The sequence below is a fragment of the Callospermophilus lateralis genome, chromosome 7 (assembly GCF_048772815.1).
Source record: "Callospermophilus lateralis isolate mCalLat2 chromosome 7, mCalLat2.hap1, whole genome shotgun sequence".
Classification (NCBI taxonomy): Eukaryota; Metazoa; Chordata; class Mammalia; order Rodentia; family Sciuridae; genus Callospermophilus; species Callospermophilus lateralis.
In genome coordinates, this window is record NC_135311.1 from 123,697,126 (window position 1) to 123,720,294 (window position 23,169).

Here is a 23,169-nt window from a genome sequence, read left to right on the forward strand (position 1 = left end):
ATAAATAAATAATCTAATAAAGAAAAATAAGGGCTGGGATTGTAGCTCAGCAGTAGAGCGCTCGCCTAGCACGGGCAGGACCCGGGTTCAATCCTCAGCACCACATAAAAAAATAAAGGCATTGTGTTGTGTCCATCTACACCTAAAAAAAAAATAAAAATAAAATAAATATTAAAAAAATGAAACAAAAATATATAATTTAAAAAGAAAAAGAAAAGAAGATTTACAAAGGGGCTGAGGACATGGCTCAGTGGTTAAGTAACCCTGGTTTCAATCCTCATTACCAAAAAAGAAATATTTAGTAGATGCCTCCCTTAGGGTCAGGGACTGAACCAGGAAACAAGATAGATAAATGAACACGGCTCCTGCCCTCAGGCAGCAACCCGTAAAGGGAAAAGCAACTCAGAAATAAGCCCCGGCACCACAATTATAGAACATTGCTTCATGACCATCTGTTTCTGTATGTGTCTCTGTTGTGGTTCAGATATGGACTGTGTGTGTCCCCCAAGGCTTTATGGGTTGAAAATTGATGCCCATTTCAAGGCATTAAAAGGATGGAAATAGGCTGAATATGGTGTTCAGGGGGGGCCTCTGGGGGCTAATTAAGATGAGGTCATCAAGGGGAGCCCCCATGATCGAATCCTGGTGGTTTTATAAGAAGAGGGAGAAAAAGCAGGTAGCACTCACCTGGGGTTGCAGCTATTCAGGAGGCTGAAGCAAGAGGCTCAACTGAGTCCAGAAGTTTGAGGCCAGCCTGGGCAACAAAGCAGGACCCCCTCTCCCCCCTTCCCCCCAAAAAAAGATAAAAGGAAAAAAAAAGAAAAGGGAGGGGCTGGGGTTGTGGCTCAGCAGTAGCGTGCTCGCCTAGCACATGTGGGGCGCTGGGTCTGATCCTCAGTACCATATAAAAATAAAATAAAGGCATTGTGTCCACTACAACTAAACAAAACATTTAAAAAATAAGAGGAGGGAGAAAGATAAAAACAGACACAGATACACACCCATGTTCCCTTTCTCTTGCCATGTGACCTGGTGATGCCCTGCACCACTCGAAGACTCCGCCAGCAAAAAGGTCATCAACCAGATGTGGTCCCACAGTCTTGGACCTACAGAACCATGAGCCAGTCTGTGGTATTGTGTTGTTATTAACAGAAAATAAGCTAATATAGTTCCCCCTTTTCCTAAGTGACAAGCACTGGAGAGGCACTTGATTCACATGCATGAATTTAACAACTGACCACAGAGCACAACCACGGCATTTGTCAGAAGGCCAAGAAATGTTCCCAGTGTCACACCACCCACAGGCTGTAGTTCCAGGACCAAGCGCAAGTCTGTCTGACTCTGTGTTGTGTCAGCGTGGCGAGGTTCCAGTCCCCAGCTAGTCAATCAAACACTCCCCCAGCTGTGGCTGTGATAGCTCTTAGTAGATGGGGCTCACACTGCCAACCCGTTGGCTTTAAGTAAAGGAGATTCTCTTTGGCCATCTGAGGCGCCTCCTCCAATCAGCTGAAGGTGTTAAGAACAACACTGCGGTCTCCCAGAGGGAGCAGGCGTCCCACCCAGGGACAGGTCCGCAGCACCCTCTCCGGCCTGAGGCTGTCCAGGCCCGCAGCCTGCCCTCAGATACCAGCTTGCCTTTCAGACCCTACAACTGCAGAAGCCAACACCTAGAAATATGTCCCAGTGGTCCTTTTACTCTGATAGGACCGTGACTGATATAGACCCAAAGCCCACGCTCCAGTCCCCTCACCCAGTAAAGAGCAATGACAACCACCACCAGGCTGGGTTGATGGAGGGGTCAATGTGATGAGAGGCAAGGTGACAGGATGACAAGAGGGCCGGCTGCAGTCAAACATCTTTCCTCTGTGAGCCTCAGTTTTTTCACCTATAAACCGGGCACACTACATTGTTAATACCTCATAGAAGTGTCCTGAAGATTTTAAGATTTGCACTTAACGCTTCCTGTACAGAGAGATGCCTTTTTTCCCCTCTCTAGTACAGGGTATTGAACCCAGGAGCACTTTACCACTGAGCTATAGCCCCATTTGTTTTTATTATTTATTTATTTTTAAATATTTACTTTTTAGTTGGATACAATACCTTATTTATTTTTATGTGGCGCTGAGGATCGAACCCAGGGCCTTTCACCTGCTAGACAAGCGCTCTACCGTTGAGCCCCAACCCCAGCCCTTTTTTCATTTTTCATTTTGAGACAGGGTCTTGTTAAGTTGCTGAGGCTGGCCTCGAACTCAGGATCCTCCTACCTCACCCTCCTGTGTTGGTGGGATTTCAGGCCAGTGCCACTGCACTTGACTCATTTCTGAGTTTTTAATGACTTTGAGGGTTTCCTCTGTGTCAAGTTGATGATCCAATCCCACAATTCCATATAAAAAGAATGCCCACAAGTTTATTAGTCTTTGTGATCAATATGTGGATGTGACACAGTTTGCCCAACCTGTCTCCCACAAGGGACTCTTTTTGAGGACAGACGGCCAGGAAAGTCCTGGGCAGAGCACTTCGTACACATACTCTCGATGGAATTGTACCCTCCCTGCCCGGGAGGTAGGCCTCAGCATATTCCCATTTTGATCACAGAAGGAAATTGTGGCCCACAGAAGTGAGGGTCCATCCAGGTGTGCAGAGTAGACAGAACTAGATCAAAATCAGTTCCCCAAAGCTCAAGTAGACTCAGGCCTTTGGCCATGTTGTGTTGTGGTTCTTTTTTTCTTTTTTGGTACCAGGGATTGAACCCAGGGGCGCTTAACCACTGAGCCACATTCCCAGCCCTTTTTATGTTTTATTTAGAGACAGGGTCTCGCCGAGTTGCTTAGAGCCTTGCTAAGTTGCTGAGGCTGGCTTCTAACTTACAATCCTCCTGCCTCAGCCTCCTGAGCTGCTGGGATTACAGGCGAGCACACCGTGCCCGGCTGTGTGGTACTTCTTATGTCCTGTCTCTCTGCCTGGCACTCAACAGTGTCATTTTTGCTTTATTCATTAACGGTTTATTATTTTAACACATAAGTCTGCTCTGCTCCATAGTCTCTCCAGATCCCTGGCTGTACAGAAGAGTTCTTTTCTTCACAGCAGGAATTGGGAGGTATGAATTCAGCCTTCTTAATGGACATTGCTTCCTGGACATTTTGCGTGCCTGGGCTCTGGGAATCAAGGGGCCTCAATTCAAAGTCTGACTCTACCACTTCCCATCTGTAGCTCTGGGCAAGTGATTTATCTCTAAGCCTCAGTTTTCTCATCTGTTAAACGAAGAAAAACCTCAAAGAGCTAAGAGAATTAGATGAGATCACACATGTGAGGTGCTGCCACCTGGTCAGTGCCAGGGAAAGCGCAGCCATTCTGTTCTGGTGGAAACCTATGCCAAGTCGATATGCCAGCTTTGCTGGGGAGCACTCTCCTCCCTGGCATGACCAGGCCTGGGCAGGGGAGGGAAGTGTCTCAGAGCTACCTGCCCTGTTCAGCAGAACGGCTCCATTGCTCCCCAAGGGAGGAATGGAAAATCACCAGATGTGGGGCACTTCCCAGGACTCTGGGCACATGAGCTTTCATAACCAAGGGAAACAGATGACTTCCATCTGTCCTACAGGGGCATCTGGTCTGACCAGGAAAAGCAGATTCTCCCTTGGCTAATCCTTGACTCTGGTCCCCAAGTGCCGGGCAACCAGCCCAAAGACATCATTAGCACCTACGGCTTCCTGCTGGGGCCAGGCCTGTGCCAACACCAGGCATCATCCCCCTTAACCTTGGGGTTTGCTGCTGCCTCTGCCTATAAACACTTCCTCTGAGCACTTTTCTCCTCCCACCCTCCCTTACACCCAACTGCACCCCGCCACGGTCTCTCCTAGGCCCGTTTGAGTTTCCCTCACTGCTTGTGGCCCTGGCCTTACGTCTACTTGCTTATTACCTATCTTTTCCCTCTAGAATGTCAGCTCCCCCAGGGCAGTGACAATCTCCATCATGGCTGCGTCCCCAGCACCTGGAACTGTCCCTGGAACTTAGGAGGAGCTGTCAGGTAGCTGTTGCCACAACCTTGAGATGCAGGTGTTTTTCTGTCATCTCCATTTCACAGAGGACAAAAGAGGCTTGCTCACTGAGCCCAGGAGACCTGGACTTGAAGCCCAGCATGTCTGCCTCTGAGGGAGGGGCTGTGTCTCCAGCTGCTGGCCCCACTCCAGGAAACTTGGGGTTCTGCAGGTCTAAAAAGTGTTGTCAGTGGCCCCCAGACCCGGCTGCCTCGTGCAAGAACCCACTTCTCATGCTCCAAGCACTACCATGCCCGGCCACCCTGAGCTCAGATGATGCCCAGTGTGCCAAGTGATGCCAGGAGAGAGGGGGCGACATTAGAAAAAGTGAGTTCCAGTCCTCCTGTGGCCACTAACTCAAAAGACAGAACCATTTCAGGGCTTGGTTTCCTTATTTGTAAGTTAGAGGGGCTGAAATCGACATAAAGGGTGGCAGAGGACAGGGCAACAGTCTCGAGTGTGGGCTCTGGGCTCAGAACGACACTCTTCTGATTTCCATCTGACCCTGAGACTTTGGGCATGTTGCATCATTTCTCTGAGCCTCAGGTTTTCTCATCTATAAAATGGGGATGACACTCCCCTTCTATGGGTTCTGTGAGGGTCAAACAGGATAAGATACAATATAGATACATCTCTAAGCAGAGTGCTTGACCCAAAATAAGTGCTCAATAAAGTGTTTTTAGATAAATTGTCTTCCACCATTCTAGGCCTTGGTGACAAGTTTACCTATGCGGGAAAAGGAGTTCCATGTGTGTGTGTGTGTGTGTGTGTGTGTGTGTTTAATAAAGCTTTTTTTTTTTTTTTAATCTCATGGGACTCTGAAGTTCAAGTTCTTTCCACTTTTCAAGAAACAGTAGGAAAAGCTGTACAGGACAAGATTCTTTCCACACACATCCTTCTTGGCCAGAGACAAAGCCACTGATTTCTGCAGCTGCACTAACAGCTATAAATCAGTAGCACACAACCCAGAAACCCCAGCCCACCCCACACCCCTAACTGGTAACAGGACCGCTACAGACTGCCTGATGGCAAATTGCTAATTTAAGCCCAGCTTTGTGTTCTACCCTGCGATTATCCCTCTTCCTGTGTGTGCCTGTTGTGATATTCTGGGTGGCCAATTTGATTTCCAGGTCCCAGGATGCTGTGGTTAATGAAATCATTCCTTACCCTTGCCCAGCCCCCTGCCTCTCAAGTTCAGACATCTGCTGGGGGTGGGGGCATCCTGAGGTCACAGCATCTGAAAATCATTTTTCTTTGAATCTCAGCTGTAGTGAGAAGGGCCTTAGGTTATGCTTGTCTTTTCTCCACTGAATCTCCAGCGCCAACTCTCCATCTCATGGTTTTTCCAACATCTGCTTGCATATCTTCAACAACGGGAAGCTCCCTACATTACACAGCAGCCCATACCTGGTTGGAAAGCTTTGGCTGTAGGATCAATTCTTCTGGAAATAATACAAGGTGTACACAAAATGTGTTCTAAAATATTCACAACAGCACCAGATTGGCATAACATTGGAAATAACACGATCCCCCTCCCTGCCATAGAGCACATTCATACAATGTAACCATCAAAAATCAAAACATCATGTTGTTATTTGTTTGTTTGTTTTTCCAGTACTGGGAATTAAACCCAGGGCACTCGACCAATGAGCTTCATCCCCAGCTCTTTTTATTTTATTTTGAGGCAGGATATTACTACTTGGCTCAGGCTGGCCTCTAACTTGTGATCCTCCCACCCCAGCCTCCCAAGTAGCTAGAATCACAAGTGTGAACCCTGCAGAAATCACATTTTCAAAGAATGAGAACATGCTCGTGATAGATGGGAAAAGACCTATACAAAGCACATATGCTGTGATCCCAATTTCACTATGTGATTCTGACTTCATTAAAATGGGCGGGGAGGGGGGCAGAAAAAAAAAGGAAATCAAAATGACAAAGCTTTTCTCTATGGCAGGGTGATCGGTAACATTTGTCTCAACTTAGACTTCTCCATGTTTTCTGAAATAACTACCTTTTGTTATCTTTATTCTAAAAGCAAATTTCTAATGTGGAGCTGACAAAGTTTCCCTGTAGCATCCATCCAATAATTCTAGTTCTCTGGGGCTTGATAAATGTCCACCAAATGAATGAGAAGCAAGCCTCACTCCTCTCCTAGACAGGCAGAATTTCAGAAAACGTGGATGGAATACTAAATGCCTGGCTCTATGCTGAAGTCCTCTACACCCCACATACAGGCCTCAGAGGTCAGCAGACAACTCTGAGCCGTTCCCCACCCTTGTTTCCTGCTTCTCTGACCAGACATCCCCAGCTCTGGCCTCCATTCCCCAGGGGTCTCGTGGCTGGCAGAGGCAGAGTGGATGGTGAGTGGTTTTGGAGTCAGAGCAACCTGGGCTCAAGTCTTGACTCTGCCCTTCTTGCTGCGAGGGGCACGTGCTCTCTTGGAGCCCCATGTCCTCATCTGTGAACGGGAACAGAAGGCTCCGGCTGAAGGTCTGTGGTGCAGCTTGGAGAAGCCTCTTTCATGCTGCAGAGGCTCAGGGAGAGGCTACTCGGTGACTCCTCCTGGTGAGTCTATGAGTCACACACACTCCCCAGGGAATGAACCCGAGACCCAGGAAGTGGCAGGCCAAGAGATACAGAGGGAACAGGACCAGGGCTGCTGCTTGCTCCCCCTGCTCGGCCTCACCTGAGGTCACCGGGGCCCAGCCTCCGCCTTCCTGCTAGGAAGCAGCACTGCATTCCGGAAAGAGGGTGCTGAGCCGGAGTCTCCGTGACCTGTCCAAGGTTAGGAGCTCTCTCCACGGCCCTGCACCCGCCTCTTTGGTTCCCCCACAGGGAGCCTCTCCCCATCCAGTCCACCCCCACAGCAAATTCATCCTCTCGAACATCGTTCTGCACAGATTGTTCCCAAATTCTCATCTTCTGGCCTGTGACCCAAAGTGCTCTCATTTCCCAGCAAGACTGACCTTACGGGGGACCAAAGGGCCTGCCCAGTCTCAGCACCCACATCCGGGCTGGCAGCTGGAGCCTCAGCACAGCCACACCAGGCCTGTCTCCAGTCCTTCTCTGTCCCCCCAGATGACCCCTTCCGATTACCTGGAGCTGGCCCATGAAGTTCCTCCAACATTTGTACCTCCTCAGGAATTTCAGAAGGCAGGAATTAAGGTGGCAGGCTCGTCACTGGCACCCAGATCCCACTCAGGGCACAGCAGTTGCTTTTGACAACCACAGTGAGGAGGACATCTGCTCATGAGGCCTTTCCTGTTTTTGTCCCTGAAGCCTCTCCATCCGCACAGTCACCCTGTCCAGTGCTGTCCACTTGGCCACAGAGAACCTCCCTGCCCTCTCTATCGCTCATCATCCACTGGGCCTTTCATTGTCCAAGCTGTTTCTTCTTTCTAGAATGTTCAGCCTCCACCTTTCCATATAACCAACTTCAGCTCCCCTTCCGTGACTGGGTCCCAGGCATCGTCACCACTGTCTGGTTCAGGTGCCTGCACTGGACCCTACAGCCCTGCACCTGTCCCTGAAGCTGTGCCTAACCAGGGGCTCTCAGGAAGGGCTGTGTTAGGAGCCTGCACAGGGGTCAATATCAGCAAATGTTTGTTGACTGACTAAATGTGCAGCCCATGTAAGACAAAAGGACAGGGCACAAGGTAGGAAATGAAGACAATCAGACCTCAAGAGCCACCCACTCTGCCCACCTCATCACTGACACATATCAAAATGTGGAGAGCGGTGACAGAGAATAGGAGAGCAGTGACTGAGATTGGGGGCCTCTGATGACCTCATGGCTGTGGCATGCTTAGTGCCTGGGAATGTTCTGTGCAAAGGCATTGAATGCCTAGCTCCTTTGGTAATGCTCTGCATGAGGAAGGCTCTGTGCAAGACTCCTGTTAGCTTCAACCTTGAACTCAAGCGCATAGCTCCAAGGGATGGAGGAATTCTCCTGCTAGACAACCACAGTGCTTCACCAGCTCTGCAGCTCCTGCGCCTGCTTAACAGAAACTTTAAGCAACGGGCCTCCCCGAGAGCTACACAAAGCTCCCAACAGTGCACATTGCAACTGTGGATTGCAAATATGGAAAAGCTGCATTGGTGTTTCTAGTTCTGTAATTTTCCTGAATACAAAGAATAATGCTCTTATAGTCATCAACCTGATAATGAGACATATATAAAGATTGCTGGCATCACTGTTTAGATCTGCTTCTCCATCAGAGAGCAGCCCTCCACGGACTCCAGCTTTATCTTCAAAATCATCTGCGCAAATGAGGCTTTTTCTTATCCCCCTTCACCCCTCCCTGGAACTGCAAGTTTGGCCACACTGGATGTAGTATTAAGGGCCTACTGTGTGCCAGGTGCTGCGTTGAGGCCTTTATATGCATAACCTTACTTAATCTCCCCAATCACCAATCATGACCTCCCAATTTTTCAAATGATCCAATGAGGCTTAGGGAAGTTAAGCTGTTTGCCCAAAGCCACACCAACAGGACGTGGGGGAGCTGGGATTGAGACCCACCCAGTACTTGCTCACTCCTGGCTGTGACCTTCATCGTGACACTGTTTTCTCACCAGAATCTCTCCTGGCCTGGAGACCCTTGGCCCCTGTTTTATTCAGCTCTTTCGCTGCTGTGACTAAAAGATCTGACCAGAACAATTATAGAGGAGGAAAGTTTATCTGCGGGCTCACAGTTTCAGAGGTCTTAGTCCACAGAAGGCTGGCTCCATTCCTCAGGGATCAAGGTGAGACTGAACATCATGGCGGCAAAGTCCCTCTGGAAGCAGCTCACACAGTGATCGGGAAGTAGAGAGAGAGCCTACTGGCCAGATACAAACATATACCCAAAGCCACACCCCAATTTCCACGTCCTCCAGACACACCCCACCACTTCGGTTTCCACCCAGTTAATCCCTATCAGGGGAGTCATTCACTGACTGGGTTAAGACTCTTACAACCCAATCCTGTCTCCTCTGAACTTTCTTGCACTGTCTCACATGTGAGCTTTTGGGGGACACCTCACATCCGAGCCATAACAGCCCCTACCCTAACCTGAGAAAGAGGGGAGAGAGAAACAGACGAACAGCACAGGCTGGGCCTCCAAAATGAGACCGGGATTTAGTGTTCCCAATTCTGCAGTTAATACTTGAGAACCTTTCCCGGCAGCTCCTTACACTTCAGAAGACAGAAGGGACAACCAGAACCCCTTATTCACTGTGACCCTGCCACAGCCCAGGCCATCTGGCCAGGCCCATCCTCCCTGCTGTGTGTGGCAGTCACCTGGGGTGGCAGGGAAAACAAGTTGCTTCACCAACATCACTTATCCAATCTTTAGGACCCAAGCACCTCTGAGGTGGTGCATCTGACAGATGAAGACACTGAGGTTCAGGGAGTCCAGTCAGCTTGCCAAAGACCTCAATTGGCATTTGATACAAGGAGAAAAGCCAGAAGAGACCCAGGATGAGGAGAGATCAAGGGGCAAAGAAGTATACAACGTGAAACAGTCACACAGAGGAAAACTGGGGCTGGAAAGGGACAGAGGACACTGGGAGAGGGTAGAGAAGGTAGGGTACAAACCTGCCCAACCCAGGATCGGGAGAGGTAGAGGCAGCGGGGCAGGAAGCCTTTAGAACAGACCAGGTGGGAAAATACTGATTCCATTCTTCTGCCTAGAGTCCAGGATGGGCGAACCAGAAAGTTTGGGGCAGGAAGTGGAGGGGACAGGGGATCAAAGATAAGGCTCTTCTGAACCCTCCAATTCCACCATACCCAAAGGACCACTGATGGAAACTCTCTGATTTGTCAGCACAGCTGAGGGCACTGGCTCTGCCCAGAAGGAGCAGTTGTCCAGGTCTGCACTGAGGACCAGGGGCACCCCCAAGCTGGAGTCCCCTGGTAGGCTGGACTCACTGCAGAGCAGGTGGTGATGCTCCACTCTGGGGACCAGCTGTCCTGAGAAATCCTGCTTGCACTTCATGGAAACCTTATTCCTGGGAACCACACAGGCTGTCTGCTAAGAGGGTGATTCTCAAGGACCCAGAAGGATGAGTGGGCTCCTCGGGCGGGTCGTGGAGTGAGGAGGGGGTTAGTGCAGCCGGGCGGTGGGCTCTGGCATTCTGAGATTCCTGGTTCTTTTTCTCAGGCCCTCCTCCCTGACATTCTTCCCATTTCCACCTCTGTCTCCTCCTCCTGCAGCTCTGAAGAGTGCACCTCTGATCTCTGACTAGGCGAGACCCTCTCCCACCCCACAAGCCCTTCGCACAGCTGCAAATTTGGGGTTTTTTCCTTTTTCCTCACAGTTGGATCTCAGCATCCAGCACAGCATCCTTGGAACTTCCTTGAACGAGTCAATTCTTTTCACTCCTTCACACAGAGCCCCTCCCTGTTCTCAAAGGGCTCAGGGTCTCAAAGGCTCAGATTTCATACTTCATCTCCTTTAAGCCTCATCCCAGCCCTTGAGGGCTTGTTGCTATTCCCACTTTCTGGGTGGGGGGGGGGGTGAGCTTCCATAGAGAAGCAGCTAGCCCACATACACAGCAAGCAGTCAGTGGATTTGAATTCACGTGTCTGACTCCAGAACCCCAGCTCTGCCCACTGCACTACCCTGCTTTCCTGCCCCAGGGGTCCTCTGGATCTTCCCTTGAGAGCCTTCTGCGGCCTTCAGCTGCCGAAGCTCAGGCCTGATTGGCACAATTCATTTAATCACTTCTTTATGTAACCAATCCATGGGCTTGTTTATTGGCTATGCCAGGCCCGGCATGGGTGGCCAGGGAATCACAGGTGGCTCAGAGCTCCAGGAGTCCTTCAGGGAACCAGGGGATTTTTTCCCTCCATCCTCGGCTGCCCTCTCTCCACTGCTCTTGGGAGTTTTCTGGAAGAAGTCGACCCTTAGATAACTGCCCTGTGCTGAGCCTGCCTCTCAGCCCCATCATCCTCCCACCCCTAAGGACAGCAGTCTGAAATGTATGGGCTCAATAACATATAGGGTCCCAGTTTTCAGGGTCTCCAGCATGTTCTGAGAATCCATGTTCTGAGGAGGGACAGGACTCTCCCTTCTTCTGTGCAGTGCTTCGACTCTCCCCTACCCCAGGTAGTTCTGGAAAAAGTTCTGAATCTGGAGTCATAACATTAGGGCTCTAGCTCTGAGTCTGGTGCCAGATGCAGTAACAAAGAACAAGTCACCTAGCTGCTCCATGAGCAGCAGATTCCTCATCTGATCTGTAAAATGAGGGCAAGGATGATGGTGATCCTAATGCCTACTGCACACGGTTATAGGTGAGCATTAACTCATTCAGACCCAGAGACTGTTATAGACAGATGGCCAGGGAAATGTAGCAACATGGGGACCTATGGAGCCAGCTATGCCATTTGCATACATTTGACAATTGGTTTCCAAAAGGCTGGTTGGAAATGCACCCAGCAGGCTGAGCCCAGAGCCTCCCCAGAGCAGTCCCTGAGAAGCAGGAGGCCCTCCCTTGCTCAATGGTCTTAGGAAAGCTGTGCTCATCAGCCCAGCAGCCAGAGGCCCTGGGGAAAAGGCTGGAGATGGGAACAATCTGACTCTCAGCTTTTCCCAGACTTGAGCTTCTGGAGCTCCCCTAGAGAGCATGTAGCTCTCCGAGTTGTATCCACTCTCAGGCCCACCTTAAGATGATTGCCTCCCTCATGTTCCCTTCTTGATTCAACCCTGGATCCTCCTGTAGGATCTGGAAAATTCCTCCTCCTCATTGTACAGACAGCTTCCATTTATTGGGTCCAGGCACCAAGCCAGCTGCATTAGATACACCCCTTCACTGACACCTCACAACCACCCTGCTGAAGGAGGTTCTATTATCTCCCCAACTATGGGTGAAACAGAGGCTCAAAGAAGTAAGAGATGTGCCCATGTCACAGAGCCAGTTTGTGGCAGAACAGGGATTAAACCCACGTCAGCCCAACTCTAAGCCTACAGAGTGGGGAAATTCACTGACAAAAACACAAAGCAAAGATCAGCCCTCCCTGTGCTTGGGGAAATTTTCCCACTGTAGCTGGTGATGAGTCACTAAAGGCTCAGGAAACTCTTGTACCTTCCACTCTTCCTGAGGAGCAAAGAGGTCATCAATGCCAAAGACCCCTGAGACCCACATTCTCCATGAGATGCTCCAACATGCTTCCCTGCAGAGCCCCCACATTCTGGAATTCATACTGTTCAACCAAGTAGATTGGGTCTCTGTTCTTCCATAGGGAAACTGAGGCAGATGGCGGCTGAGGCAGGAGCAATAAGGCATAGGTCTCAAGGCTGGGCTGGGACCATGGTTCACATTCTAACCACTGAGCCCATGATCTGTCCTCTTCCCAACCTGGTGACACCATTGCCCAGAAAAGTTCAGGATTAGATCCTGGATCAACCAGCATGGGAGACCCATTTCAAACAGCAGCAAATCCTAGGGTATCTTTCTTGTTTAAGGATGGGAGTCTCCTCTCAATCTTTTTTGCCCAGATCTGAGCTGGCAGGGTGACATCAGGAGGGCCACTTCTGGGAAACACTGATGATGTTTTAGACTGACAAGGTCTCAGAACATTCTGCAAATATCAAGAAGAGAACCTCACTTTGAGGAGGTCAAAGCACAAATTCCACTGCTGCCCAAACTAACCACTGCTGTCTTGGGGGGGAGGGGGGAAAGACTTTAAGGAAGAAAAGAGAAAATGAGAGGGACATCGATGAGGAGATCAGAGCCTTTTCTGAGTCATATCCAGAGTTCCTGACCAGATGGCCACTGGGGAAGGGAGAAGAAAGTCTATTAGACAGCCCACAGCCATTGACCATTGTATCCATGGGCTCTCCATTGGCACGCATATGTAGCTGCACAAAGATGGGTGCCCAAAACTACTTTGGATGACCCCTCTCCTTGGGGTTTCAGAGGTTTGACAAGAAACATCACTGTCAACATCTCATTCTCAGAGAGAACTACAAATTAATGGTTTGGGACAAGCACACACCAACACGGGGACCCCAACATAGTTACCAAATCTGACTTGGTAAGTGCACCCCCCCAGCATGGTGCAAATATGACACTGTCCCCACCACCTACATAGTGTCCATACTCAGCAGTCTACCCCGAAGGCCCAAAGCACTGTAGAGCATCTCCGCCCACCCCTGAGGTTTCAGAGGACTAAACATATACTCTTACTGTCACAATCACCCACTCGCAAACTGACAGACATAAACTGTTGCCAAACTGTCCCACAACCCTGATGCAGAAGCAAGGGGATGCAAACGAATGATTAAATGTTAGGCAAGCTCAAGAAGCAAGCGCGCGCGCACTCACACACACACACTCACACAAGACACTCATTTCTGTGTCCCACTCTCAAAAGAAGTACCCTCCCCTCTGGACCTCGTGCGAAGGTTTGAGGAGTCGAGGCCCAGGTCTCAAATCCGTGGTCACAATCCTCACCCCGGGGCCAAGTCCCGCGGCGCCAGCCCGCAGTGGACTCACCGGACGATGCCAAACATGACAAGAACGTTGCCCAGCAGCCCAACTGCGCACACAGCCGAGTAGAGCGCGGTGATGGCGATAGCCAGGGCGAGGGATGAGGCGCTCCGAGCGCCAGGCTGCCCCGACGCATTGGCGCCCGCGCTGGGGAAGGCGCTAGGGAAGGCGTCCGAGGCGTTGGTGAGAATCAGGGGCTGTAGCTCGGCATCCGCAGAGGGGACAGGCTCCATGGCGGCCCCGCGATCGACTCCGGGTCCCTCTCCACTGTGCGCCCAGGGCGCAGGAACCTGGCGCTAGGGGCGCGCGAAGGGCCGAAGCTGCGGCCCCGACGCCGCCTGCTGCAGCGTCCTGGCCGACCGGCTTTCTCTGCGCCTCCTCCGGCTGCCCTGCCGCCCGCACCGACCCAGCACACGGCGTCCTCCCGCTCGCCTAGCCCGGAGCGCTGTGAGCCAGGAGCCGCTATGGGCTCCTCGGACGCGCCCGCCGCGCGCACCACGTGGCCCGGAGGCGTCCGCCAGCCTGCGCCCGCAACCGGGGGCGGGCGCTGCAGCACCGGCTCCGGCTCGGAGCTGGGCCGAGGAGTCTCCAGCCCCCTCTGGTTAGACTCTGCGGGCTCGAGTGCGCCCCCACTCCAGCCTGGACTCACCTCCCGCCCCCTTGCCACTTTGGAGTCAGAAGAACCTGGATGTGAATCCCGCCTCCCACCTCTGCACTAAAGAGCAGAGTAACCTTGAGCAAGTCACTTAACCATCTCAAGTTCTTTCTTTTTATCTGTAAAATGAGGAAAACCTCCCTACCTTCCTCAGAGAGTTGTCGGGGGATTAAGATAATGCGACCACAGAACTCAGTGGTCTCCTTTTCTCCGCTGTCGCAGTGTGTGCTGGACTCCGTTCCTTGCCATGGCTTCTCATAAGACTTCCAGGATCAAGCGATTCCTGGACAAGAAACAAAAGCAAAATCGTCCCACTCCCCTAAGGGATTCGGATGAAAACCGGTAATAAATTCAGAGGAGATGTGGGAAAGAACCAAGTGGTCTAAGGAATTGCACGTGAGATGGCATACACATTTGCGCTTTATCAAGGTCACTATCTTACCGTATCAAGCTGAAAGGTCACCACTGACTGGACAGCTGGACATGTTTCATTGAGAATCTGATTTTCTTTTTGTTTTTATGTTCTGCACTAGTAGGTTGGTTCTGTAATAAACATGTGAAACCTTAGAGGGGAAAAACAGCTCAGTGGGGCACATAGAAAGTGCTCCATAAAGAACTATTATTAGCCATGCTTTTCTTGCACTCCATTCATTGGCTGCACTATTTTGGGTAGTGGAGATTGAGCTCAGGGGCGTCCTACCATGACCTGCGTCCGCAGCACTTTTTAAATTTTGATATAGGGTCTTGCCAAGTTGCAGAGAGGTTTTTGCTAAATTGCTGAGGTTGGCCTCTAACTTGCAGATCTCCTGCCTCAGCCTTCTGAGTCGCTGAGATTAATGGCATCTGCCACATGGTCAGCTATGCACCACAAATATTTTGAGATTATTTAATGTAAGAGCCAAGTACTATTGGGATCCAGTGGGACACAAAACCAGGTGCAGCCCTGGCTTCCCTGCATTTATAGAACAGTGAGCAAGAAAGAGACATTAATCCTAAAACCATATAATTGCAGATGAAATTAAGGAAAGGGGAAGGGTCTTTACAAAACCAGTGTGATATGAAAGTTTGGGTGGGGAGTGGGGAAGCATAACTTAGGGAAGAAATGTGGGAAGATGGTTCCAAACAAAGAAAGCACATCTGCAAAGGCCCTGTGGTCAGGGGACTGAAGGAAGCCAGGGAGGATTTCCAAGGTCATTCTCCTCTCCGCTCTCTCCTCTCCATCTCCTCAGTGGCTGTCCAAGTCCCTCTACCAGCTACAGCAAACCCCTCACCCCAAGGCTTTCCCATCCGGCCATCTAAAAACTCATCAGACATGCAGTGATCATGTGCTGCCAAATTCTCTTCTTTGTTTCAAAGGGTCTGGCATACTCAGAGACTTTTCTAGCACCAGGAGAGAGAGATTGGAATAGGGAAGAGAATGACTATTTTACTGGAGTTCTGGCCTCCTTCATCCCTTTGACAAACCTTGCTTTTTCCTACCTCAGGACATTCGCACATTCTATTCCTTCCACTTGGAAGGCCAGGCCACTTCCCCAAGTTACATGCTATTAATATTCATCCTGCAAGTTTCAGCTTCGTTCTCAATTCCTTCATGAAACCTTCACTGACCAGATCCCAATGAGACCAGACTGCCTTGCTATCTGCTCTCACAGCACCGTGTTTGTCTTCTTTGCATAATTTCCCATGTTTCTTTGAGTCAGCTCTGTTTGTTCATTGCTCTTGTGCATTTCTGTACCTCATCATGGTACAGTCCCTGACACCCAGGTGCTCACTTGATGAGCGATTGCATAAAAAAGCTCAGTTCCAACTTGGGTGGGCCCTTTTTGAAGAGGGAGACAGGACAGATATAGCTTAGTACAGACCTAAGAATTCTTCTAAGCAACTAAAACCCTTTACAGAATGGGCTCTAATCACATCTTATTTGGAACTAAAATGCTAATTTCCAGTTCCACCACCTGTCACCTTGGCTTTTGCTGATCAGCAAGTGAGTCTGCCAATCTTTCTGAGCATGGCCTCGGGGCCCTCCCCTGTCTGGGAGAAGTAAACCTACAATTCTGTGTTTGCTGCTACCTTCTTCTGCCTCCATCCCCTCTCTCCACCCCAACCCCACACTTCTGAAAAGAGTTTTTAAAAATTGCATTCTGGGGGCTGAGGTAGTGTCTAGGTGGTAGAACGCTTGCCTAGGATGCATGAGGCATTGGGTTTAATCCCTAGCACCACATAAAAAAAAAAAAAAACTAAATAAACAAAACAAAGGTGTTGTCTCTCTCTCTCTCTCTCTCTCTCTCTCTCTATATATATATATATATATATATATATATATATATATATATATATTTGAAAAATTGCCTTCCACCATGTTTTTTGAATCCCTCCTTGGTGGAAAGCTCTGGTGGAAGCACAAAACTGAGAAAAGTTCCCTTAACCTTTCTGGGCCTGAATTTGTTCATCTATAAGGTAGAGAGAAGTAGGAAGCAGGGAGAGCTGGTAAAACCATGGATGCTTTGCTAACTGAGAAAAACCATATAGACATGAGCTGTTAAACCAGGAGATGAGTCAAAATGTCCCTCCCTTGAGAGCTTGCAATCAAGAAACTATGAGCCAGGTGTGGTGGGACACACCTATAATCCCAGTGGCTTGGGAGGCTGAGGCAGGAGGATCTCAAGTTCAAAGCCAGCTTCTGCAACTTAATGAGGCTCAAAGAAGAAGAAGAAGAAATAATCTTTGTCATACATGTCAAGTGCATGTGAATGTCTCCTATATTGGCCATTGGAAGAGCATATGGAAACTCAAAAGGCCTCGAAAGGGGGTTCCACAATGGCCTTCCAAAGTGACGACAGTCAGGGCTGGGAGTGTAGCTCATAGGGGGAGTGCTTGCCTAGAATGTGTAAGGCTCTGGGTTAGATGTCCAGCATAGAACAAAAACAAAAGCAAAACAACACCAAAGTTGAGTGTCATATCTATGGGTTGAGTCTCCATATCTATGGGTTCTAAATCCTGGGATTCAACAACTGCAGATCAAAAATATTTTTGAAAAGAATACATCTGAGCCTGGTGCAGTGGCACACGCCTTTAATCCCAGCAACATGGGAGGACCGCATGTTCAAAGCCAGCCTAGCAATGCAGTGAGACCCTGTCTCTAAATAAAATACAAAATAAGGGTGGGAATGTGGATCAGTGGTTAAGCGCCCTTGAGTTCAATCCCCAGTACTGTCCCCGCCCCCCACTATAAATCTATCTATCTATCTATCTGTCTATCTATCTATCTATCTATCTATACTGTTCGCAATGGCACACACCTGTAATCCCAGTAATTTGGGAGGCTGAGACAGAAGGATGGCAAGTACCAGGCCAGCCTCAGCAACTTAGCAAGATCCTGTCTCAAAATAAAAAATTAAGAAAAAGGGCTGGGGATATAGCTCACTGGAAAGTGCCTCTGGGTGCAATCCTCAGCACAACAAGAAAGAAAGAAAGAGACAGAGAAAGACAGAGACAGAGAAATACATCTGTACTGAATATGTACAGAATTTTGTTCATCATTGTTTCCTAAATAATACTGTATAACAACTATTTGTGTAGCACTTACAGTGTATTAGGAATTATAAGTATTCTAGAGATAATTTAAAGTATACAAGAGATTATATGCAAATATTATACCATTTTATAAAAGGGACTTGATTATCTCTGGGTTTGGGTATCCAAGGGGATCCTGGAGCGAATCCCCCAAGGATAACCAAAGATGACTCTACTTTGAAATAATCCAGTCTTCCATGAATATCAGCTATTATTTAGCTTATCTTTTTTAAAACTTCTTTTAAATATTTTTTTAGTTGTCAATGGACCTTTATTTTATTTATTGATATGCAGGGCTGAGAATTGAACCCAGTGCCTCACACGTGCTAGGCTCTGCCATTGAGCTACAACCCCAGCCCCTAATCTATCTTTAAAAGGGATTCTCAAATTTGTCATCATAACCTCATATATATTCTTGTTGGCTCCCATTTATGAAGCATTTGCCCTGTGCCAAGTGTGTCATGAATTATCTCATTTCATCTCAAGCAGCCCTACAGGCATGAGCTACTGCGATTATTCTTCTATTTGGAAGAGGTTGGGAGGCCTGCCGAAGCCAGAGCTGAGATGCCAGGCCCGTATAGTATGGAGGTTCAATGGCCAGTCTCCCAACTGCTATACCATGTGCTCCCATGGTGTAGCAGTCACCAAGAACTCCGTCTGCCTCTGTTCAGCAGCTGTCCCCCACTGGGAAGAGCTATGAGTCCTTTGGAACTCAAGAGATTCTTGAGTCTGTCCCTACTCTTGGTGAACAAAGAGTAGATCCAAATCTCCATCCCTGGTTTATCAGAGTCTGGGCTCTGCTTGATGGGATGAGTCCCATCCCTGACTTCAGGGGGGAAACCAAGTCAAAATAAAATAGAAGAAAAAAAAAAACTGGGTGGGAAATCCTGAGCCAACCCAGGGCATCAGAAGGCGTCAGCCACAGAGAAACAGAAATCACTGAAGGAGTTAGAGCAGAAAGGAACTCCCTGGGGAAGCTATTAACAATTTAGTACGTGGGAATGTGGCTCCCACCTGCCAAAGAGACAGATCTGCCTGATGGAAAATACAGAGGCTGCCTGCCTCGCCTCGCAGCTCCCCCTGGGCTGCCTTTCAGTCTGGCTCCATCTGCAAGTCCCAGGAGGGAGGAGGACCATAAAGATAACCATAAAATAATAACCACTTACATTTGCAAAGTACTTTTGACTTTCCAAAGCACTTCCAGATTGATGACTTCATCTTATCTTGACACCATCCGGATACACGGGGAGGTCAGGTTTCATTATCCTCATTTGATAGCTGGGAAGACAGCGCCTGGGTGAGGTCCCCCCGGACGCAGAAGGTGAAAGAAACAGGATGGGTACGATCCATCTGGCTGTTTGAGTTACACATCAGTTTTCACTTGGGTCTCACTCTTTCTCTCTCTTTCACCACCTCCAAGCAATCACCAAGTCCTGTCCATTGTCCATTTTTCCTTTATAACCCATGAATTCTGTCATTGTTCTTTACTCTTTATTCTTTTTTCCCTCAATACTATAGATCAAACCAGGGCCTCTAGCAGACTAGAAATGTGCTCTACCACTGAGGCACATCCCCAGCCCTACCCCTAACTCTAATGAAACCAGGGGTATTCTGCCCTTTTTAAAGAATTAATTAACTTTTTTTTTTTTTGGTGCTGGGGATTGAACCCAGGGGTGCTTTACCACATCCCCAGTCCTTTTTATTTTTATTTTTTTATTTTGAGACAGGGTCTCCCTAAGTTGCCCAGGCTGGCCTCAAACTTCTGATCCTCCTGCCTCAGACTGCTGGGGTCTGGGAATGCAGGGATACTCCACCACAACTGGCTCTTTGTCCTTCTAGTCTGACACACCGCCATTTCTTGCTGAAACTCCTGAAACAGTACTGACATGCTCCCCACATTCCCTTCAAGCAGTCACACGGCTGCAGGGACTCTGCACTTGAATCTGTCTCTACCTCATATACTATCTTCTCTTTCCCACACTGTTTCAGCCAAAATAAACTCCTGATGGTTCTCCAAATAACTTCCTCTCTCCTCCTGGTTTATCCCAGTGGTTAAGGGGAGGGCTTTGGCATCAGATTGGTTGGATTTGAAATCTCAGTTCATCAGTTGCTAGCCAGGTGACCTTGAGCAAGTTACCTAAATTCTGTAAGTTTCACACACAAACTTTCATTCATAAAATGGGAAGGACAGATGTACCTACTTTATAGTACCAGGCATATAGGCAGCGCTCAATATGCATCAGCTATCACTAGGACTATGGTTTCTCTGCATGGAACACTCTACTGCCCCTCTCTGGCCTCTTGTCACCTACCCACTCTGTCACCTCCATCCTGTCTCAGCTGAGATGCCACTTCCTTCCCTGATGCCCCCAGATTAGTTTATATCATACATCATCCATTGCCTTGGGGCAAATCTCTCCCACAAGCATAGTCAAGATCGGGTTCTGGAAGACCCTCCCATCCAGGCATTACTGGGGAGGCCTGCGTCTGTCCAGAGGAGGAGGGAATGGACCAGAAGAGGAAATGTGGTCCAAGGCAAGTCAGAAAGTTGGATCCCTGAGAAAGGGAAGACCAAGAAGGTAGGAAGTTCCTTGAGACTTTGATGGATGGTAAGACCCAGGAAAAGTTCCATAACAAGTTCAAGGTCAACAGAGCAGAGACAGTTTCCTGCTTCTGAATGGACCCTGAGGCTTGAACAAAGGCATTTCAGAAATGACTTTGGTGGATCAACTGCCAAAGGTGTTTGTCCCAGTTTACAGGATCATGTAAACCTCAAATGAGCAGAAGGACTGGACCACACCCTTTACCCTACTCCCACACGGCTGAGGCCTGAGGCTGGATTTTCCCACAACTCTGATGGATGGGGCAGAGGCAGAGTTCATTTGATTTAATTTGGTTTTCGTCTGAGTGTCATGGAGTAAACACATATATACCTATTAGAGAAACTACCATGAGGTCTAGAATAGGTATCAACAAAGACAGGTAAGATCAGCCTTCTCAGAAGCATGCTAGCTTAGAGGAATTGAAACTGCAAAATCTCCTTTGACCTCCTTGTGCCTGGGACTGTGAGCAGTCTTAGTTTACTGCTCAATAGTAGTCCCCCCCATATATTTATCCATCTTGAATTACTACAACAAAATACCCAAGGCAGGCTTACTGGCAAGAATGCATCTGCTTGGCGACCGGGAGGTAGAATTCTGTGATGAAGAGCATAGACTCGTTCCAATGCTAGGTGGGCTGCATTCAAGTTATGTGACCCTGGATAAGCATCTGAACTTTTCCAAGCCTCAATTTCCTCATTTGTTAAGAGGCAATGATGACCTCAGCACCACATAAAAATAAAGGCATTGTGTTGTGTCCATCTACACCTAAAAAAAAAAAAATATATATATATATATATATATATATATATATATATATATATATATATATAAAAGACAAAAAAAAAAAGAGGCAATGATGACAATACTATTTTTTTTGGAGGGGGGTACTGGGGATTAAACCCAGAGGCGCTCTACCACTGAGCTATATCCCTAGGCCTTTTTATTTTAATTTTTATTCCATTTTATTTTTTTGGTACAGGGATTGAACTCAGGGACACTCAGCCACTGAGCCACGTCCCCAGCCCTATTTTGTATTTATTAGAGACAGGGTCTCACTGAGTTGCTCCGTGCCTCACTTTTGCTGAGGCTGGCTTTGAATTCATGATCCTCCTGCCTCAGTCTCCCTAGTTACTGGGATTACAGGTGTGTGGCACCACGCCTGGCTTTATTTTTTTATTTTTAAGACAGCATCTCAGGCTGGGGATGTGGCTCAAGCGGTAGCGCGCTCGCCTGGCATGTGTGCGGCCCGAGTTCGATCCTCAGCACCACATACACACAAAGATGTTGTGTCTGCCAAATACTAAAAAATAAATATTAAAAAAATTCTCTCTTTTAAAAAAAAAAAAGACAGCATCTCTCTGAGTTGCCCAGGTTGGCCTTGAACTTGTGATCCTCCTGCCTCAGTCACCTGAGAAACTGTGATTACAGGAATGAGACACCATACCTGGTTACAATACTTACTTAATAGAATTATGAAGGTGATAAATGAGGCAGTGCAAATACAGAGCTTGTTCCAGAGCCTGAAACAAACATTTTGCAGCATTCTCTGTTACTACCATTATTACCAATAATCACATCTAACCTTAATAATAATAATAACCAGGGCTGGGTTGAGGCTCAGTAGTAGAGCACTTGCCTAGCACATGTGAAGCCCTGGGTTCAAACCTAAGCACCATATAAAATAAATGAATAAAATAAAGCTATTAAAATAACAACAATAATAACCATGCTTATTATCCTTCCTTTTTTCATCTTGTGGGTCCAGGCAAACCCAGTTTTAGATCAGTCTGTCCCTGGGATTTAGCCAGTTGGGTACAGGTTCTGCATGGTAGTCTGAGTACTGCCTGAATTAATTCTCACACATCAAATTATAGGATTTGTTTACTCCTTTGAAGTGGAGGGTGATGAGGGGAGGGATCAGAAGGAACTTGGAGGATGAGTGAGCAGCAGCAGGGAAGGGACAGAGCCTGGGAGACCACCTCAGAGTTCCCTAGTGGAGAACCAACAGGAGCTCCATGAACCCAGGCCGAAGTATTACCGGCAGAAAGTGGGGGAACCCTGAGACATGGGCCCAGCTGCCCAGGCCATCAGGTGTGGCCCAGTAGGGAAAAGGGCCTTCTCCAGACTTCTCCTCTGACAACAGTGCACAATGTTCCCCTGCCAGTCTCCTGGGGCAGTGAGCAAACAGCCTGATGGTGGAAGTGGACATGCTTTGATAGCCTCCACCTGGCTCCACATTTCTCTTTCAAGCTGTCATTTCCTTAGGCAAAAACTGGTCCTTTTCTCTTTCTCTGCTTATTCTACTCTGCTAATCCCTTCAGCCTCCTGCCCCACAACAAGCCCTTCTCCCAGCCCCTCCACTGGCATAATCACATCCAACATTAATAATAATAATAACGTAATAACCCACTCCCCCCGTCCTCCCTCATCTTTAGCAATGACTGTCCACAGCATCAAATTTGCCCATCCCATGTACCCACACTGACGCTAAGGGCATCAAAAATTGCTTTCAGTTGACCCTGTCTAATGGGTCCTCCCAATGACAAGTCTGAGTTTCTTCCCAAGTTGTCTTTTATCCCCTTTCTTCTATCTCTCTTCCCCACAGAGCATGGGCAGGGCCCTGTGCCAGAGGTAGGCTCCCAGGAGCCAGATTGGGTGCTGACACCCAGCCACAGGGGGAGTCCCTATGTTCAGAGGCATCTCTCCCTCTCCCTGCAAAGGGGCCCTTAGCCTCAGGGTGCTGACCTCCTGGTTGGACCCCAGGGCCAGTCTGGTAGGATCAGCATCCTGTCCCAAGAAGCACAGAACTGTAGAATTGCAAAGATTGCTTCAG

At 48.5% G+C, this 23,169-nt stretch overlaps 1 protein-coding gene across 1 annotated transcript in view; it reads right to left on the minus strand.

The window, feature by feature from the left end:
- The window catches only part of Oprd1 (opioid receptor delta 1), a 41,596-nt gene extending 27,613 nt beyond the window's left edge, over positions 1–13,983 (minus strand). The window contains exon 1 of the mRNA XM_076860922.2: positions 13,512–13,983. Coding sequence (XP_076717037.1) covers positions 13,512–13,738 — 227 coding nt within the window. The 5' untranslated portion in view covers positions 13,739–13,983. The remainder of the gene's footprint in view (positions 1–13,511) is intronic.
- Between the last annotated feature and the right edge of the window lie 9,186 nt (positions 13,984–23,169).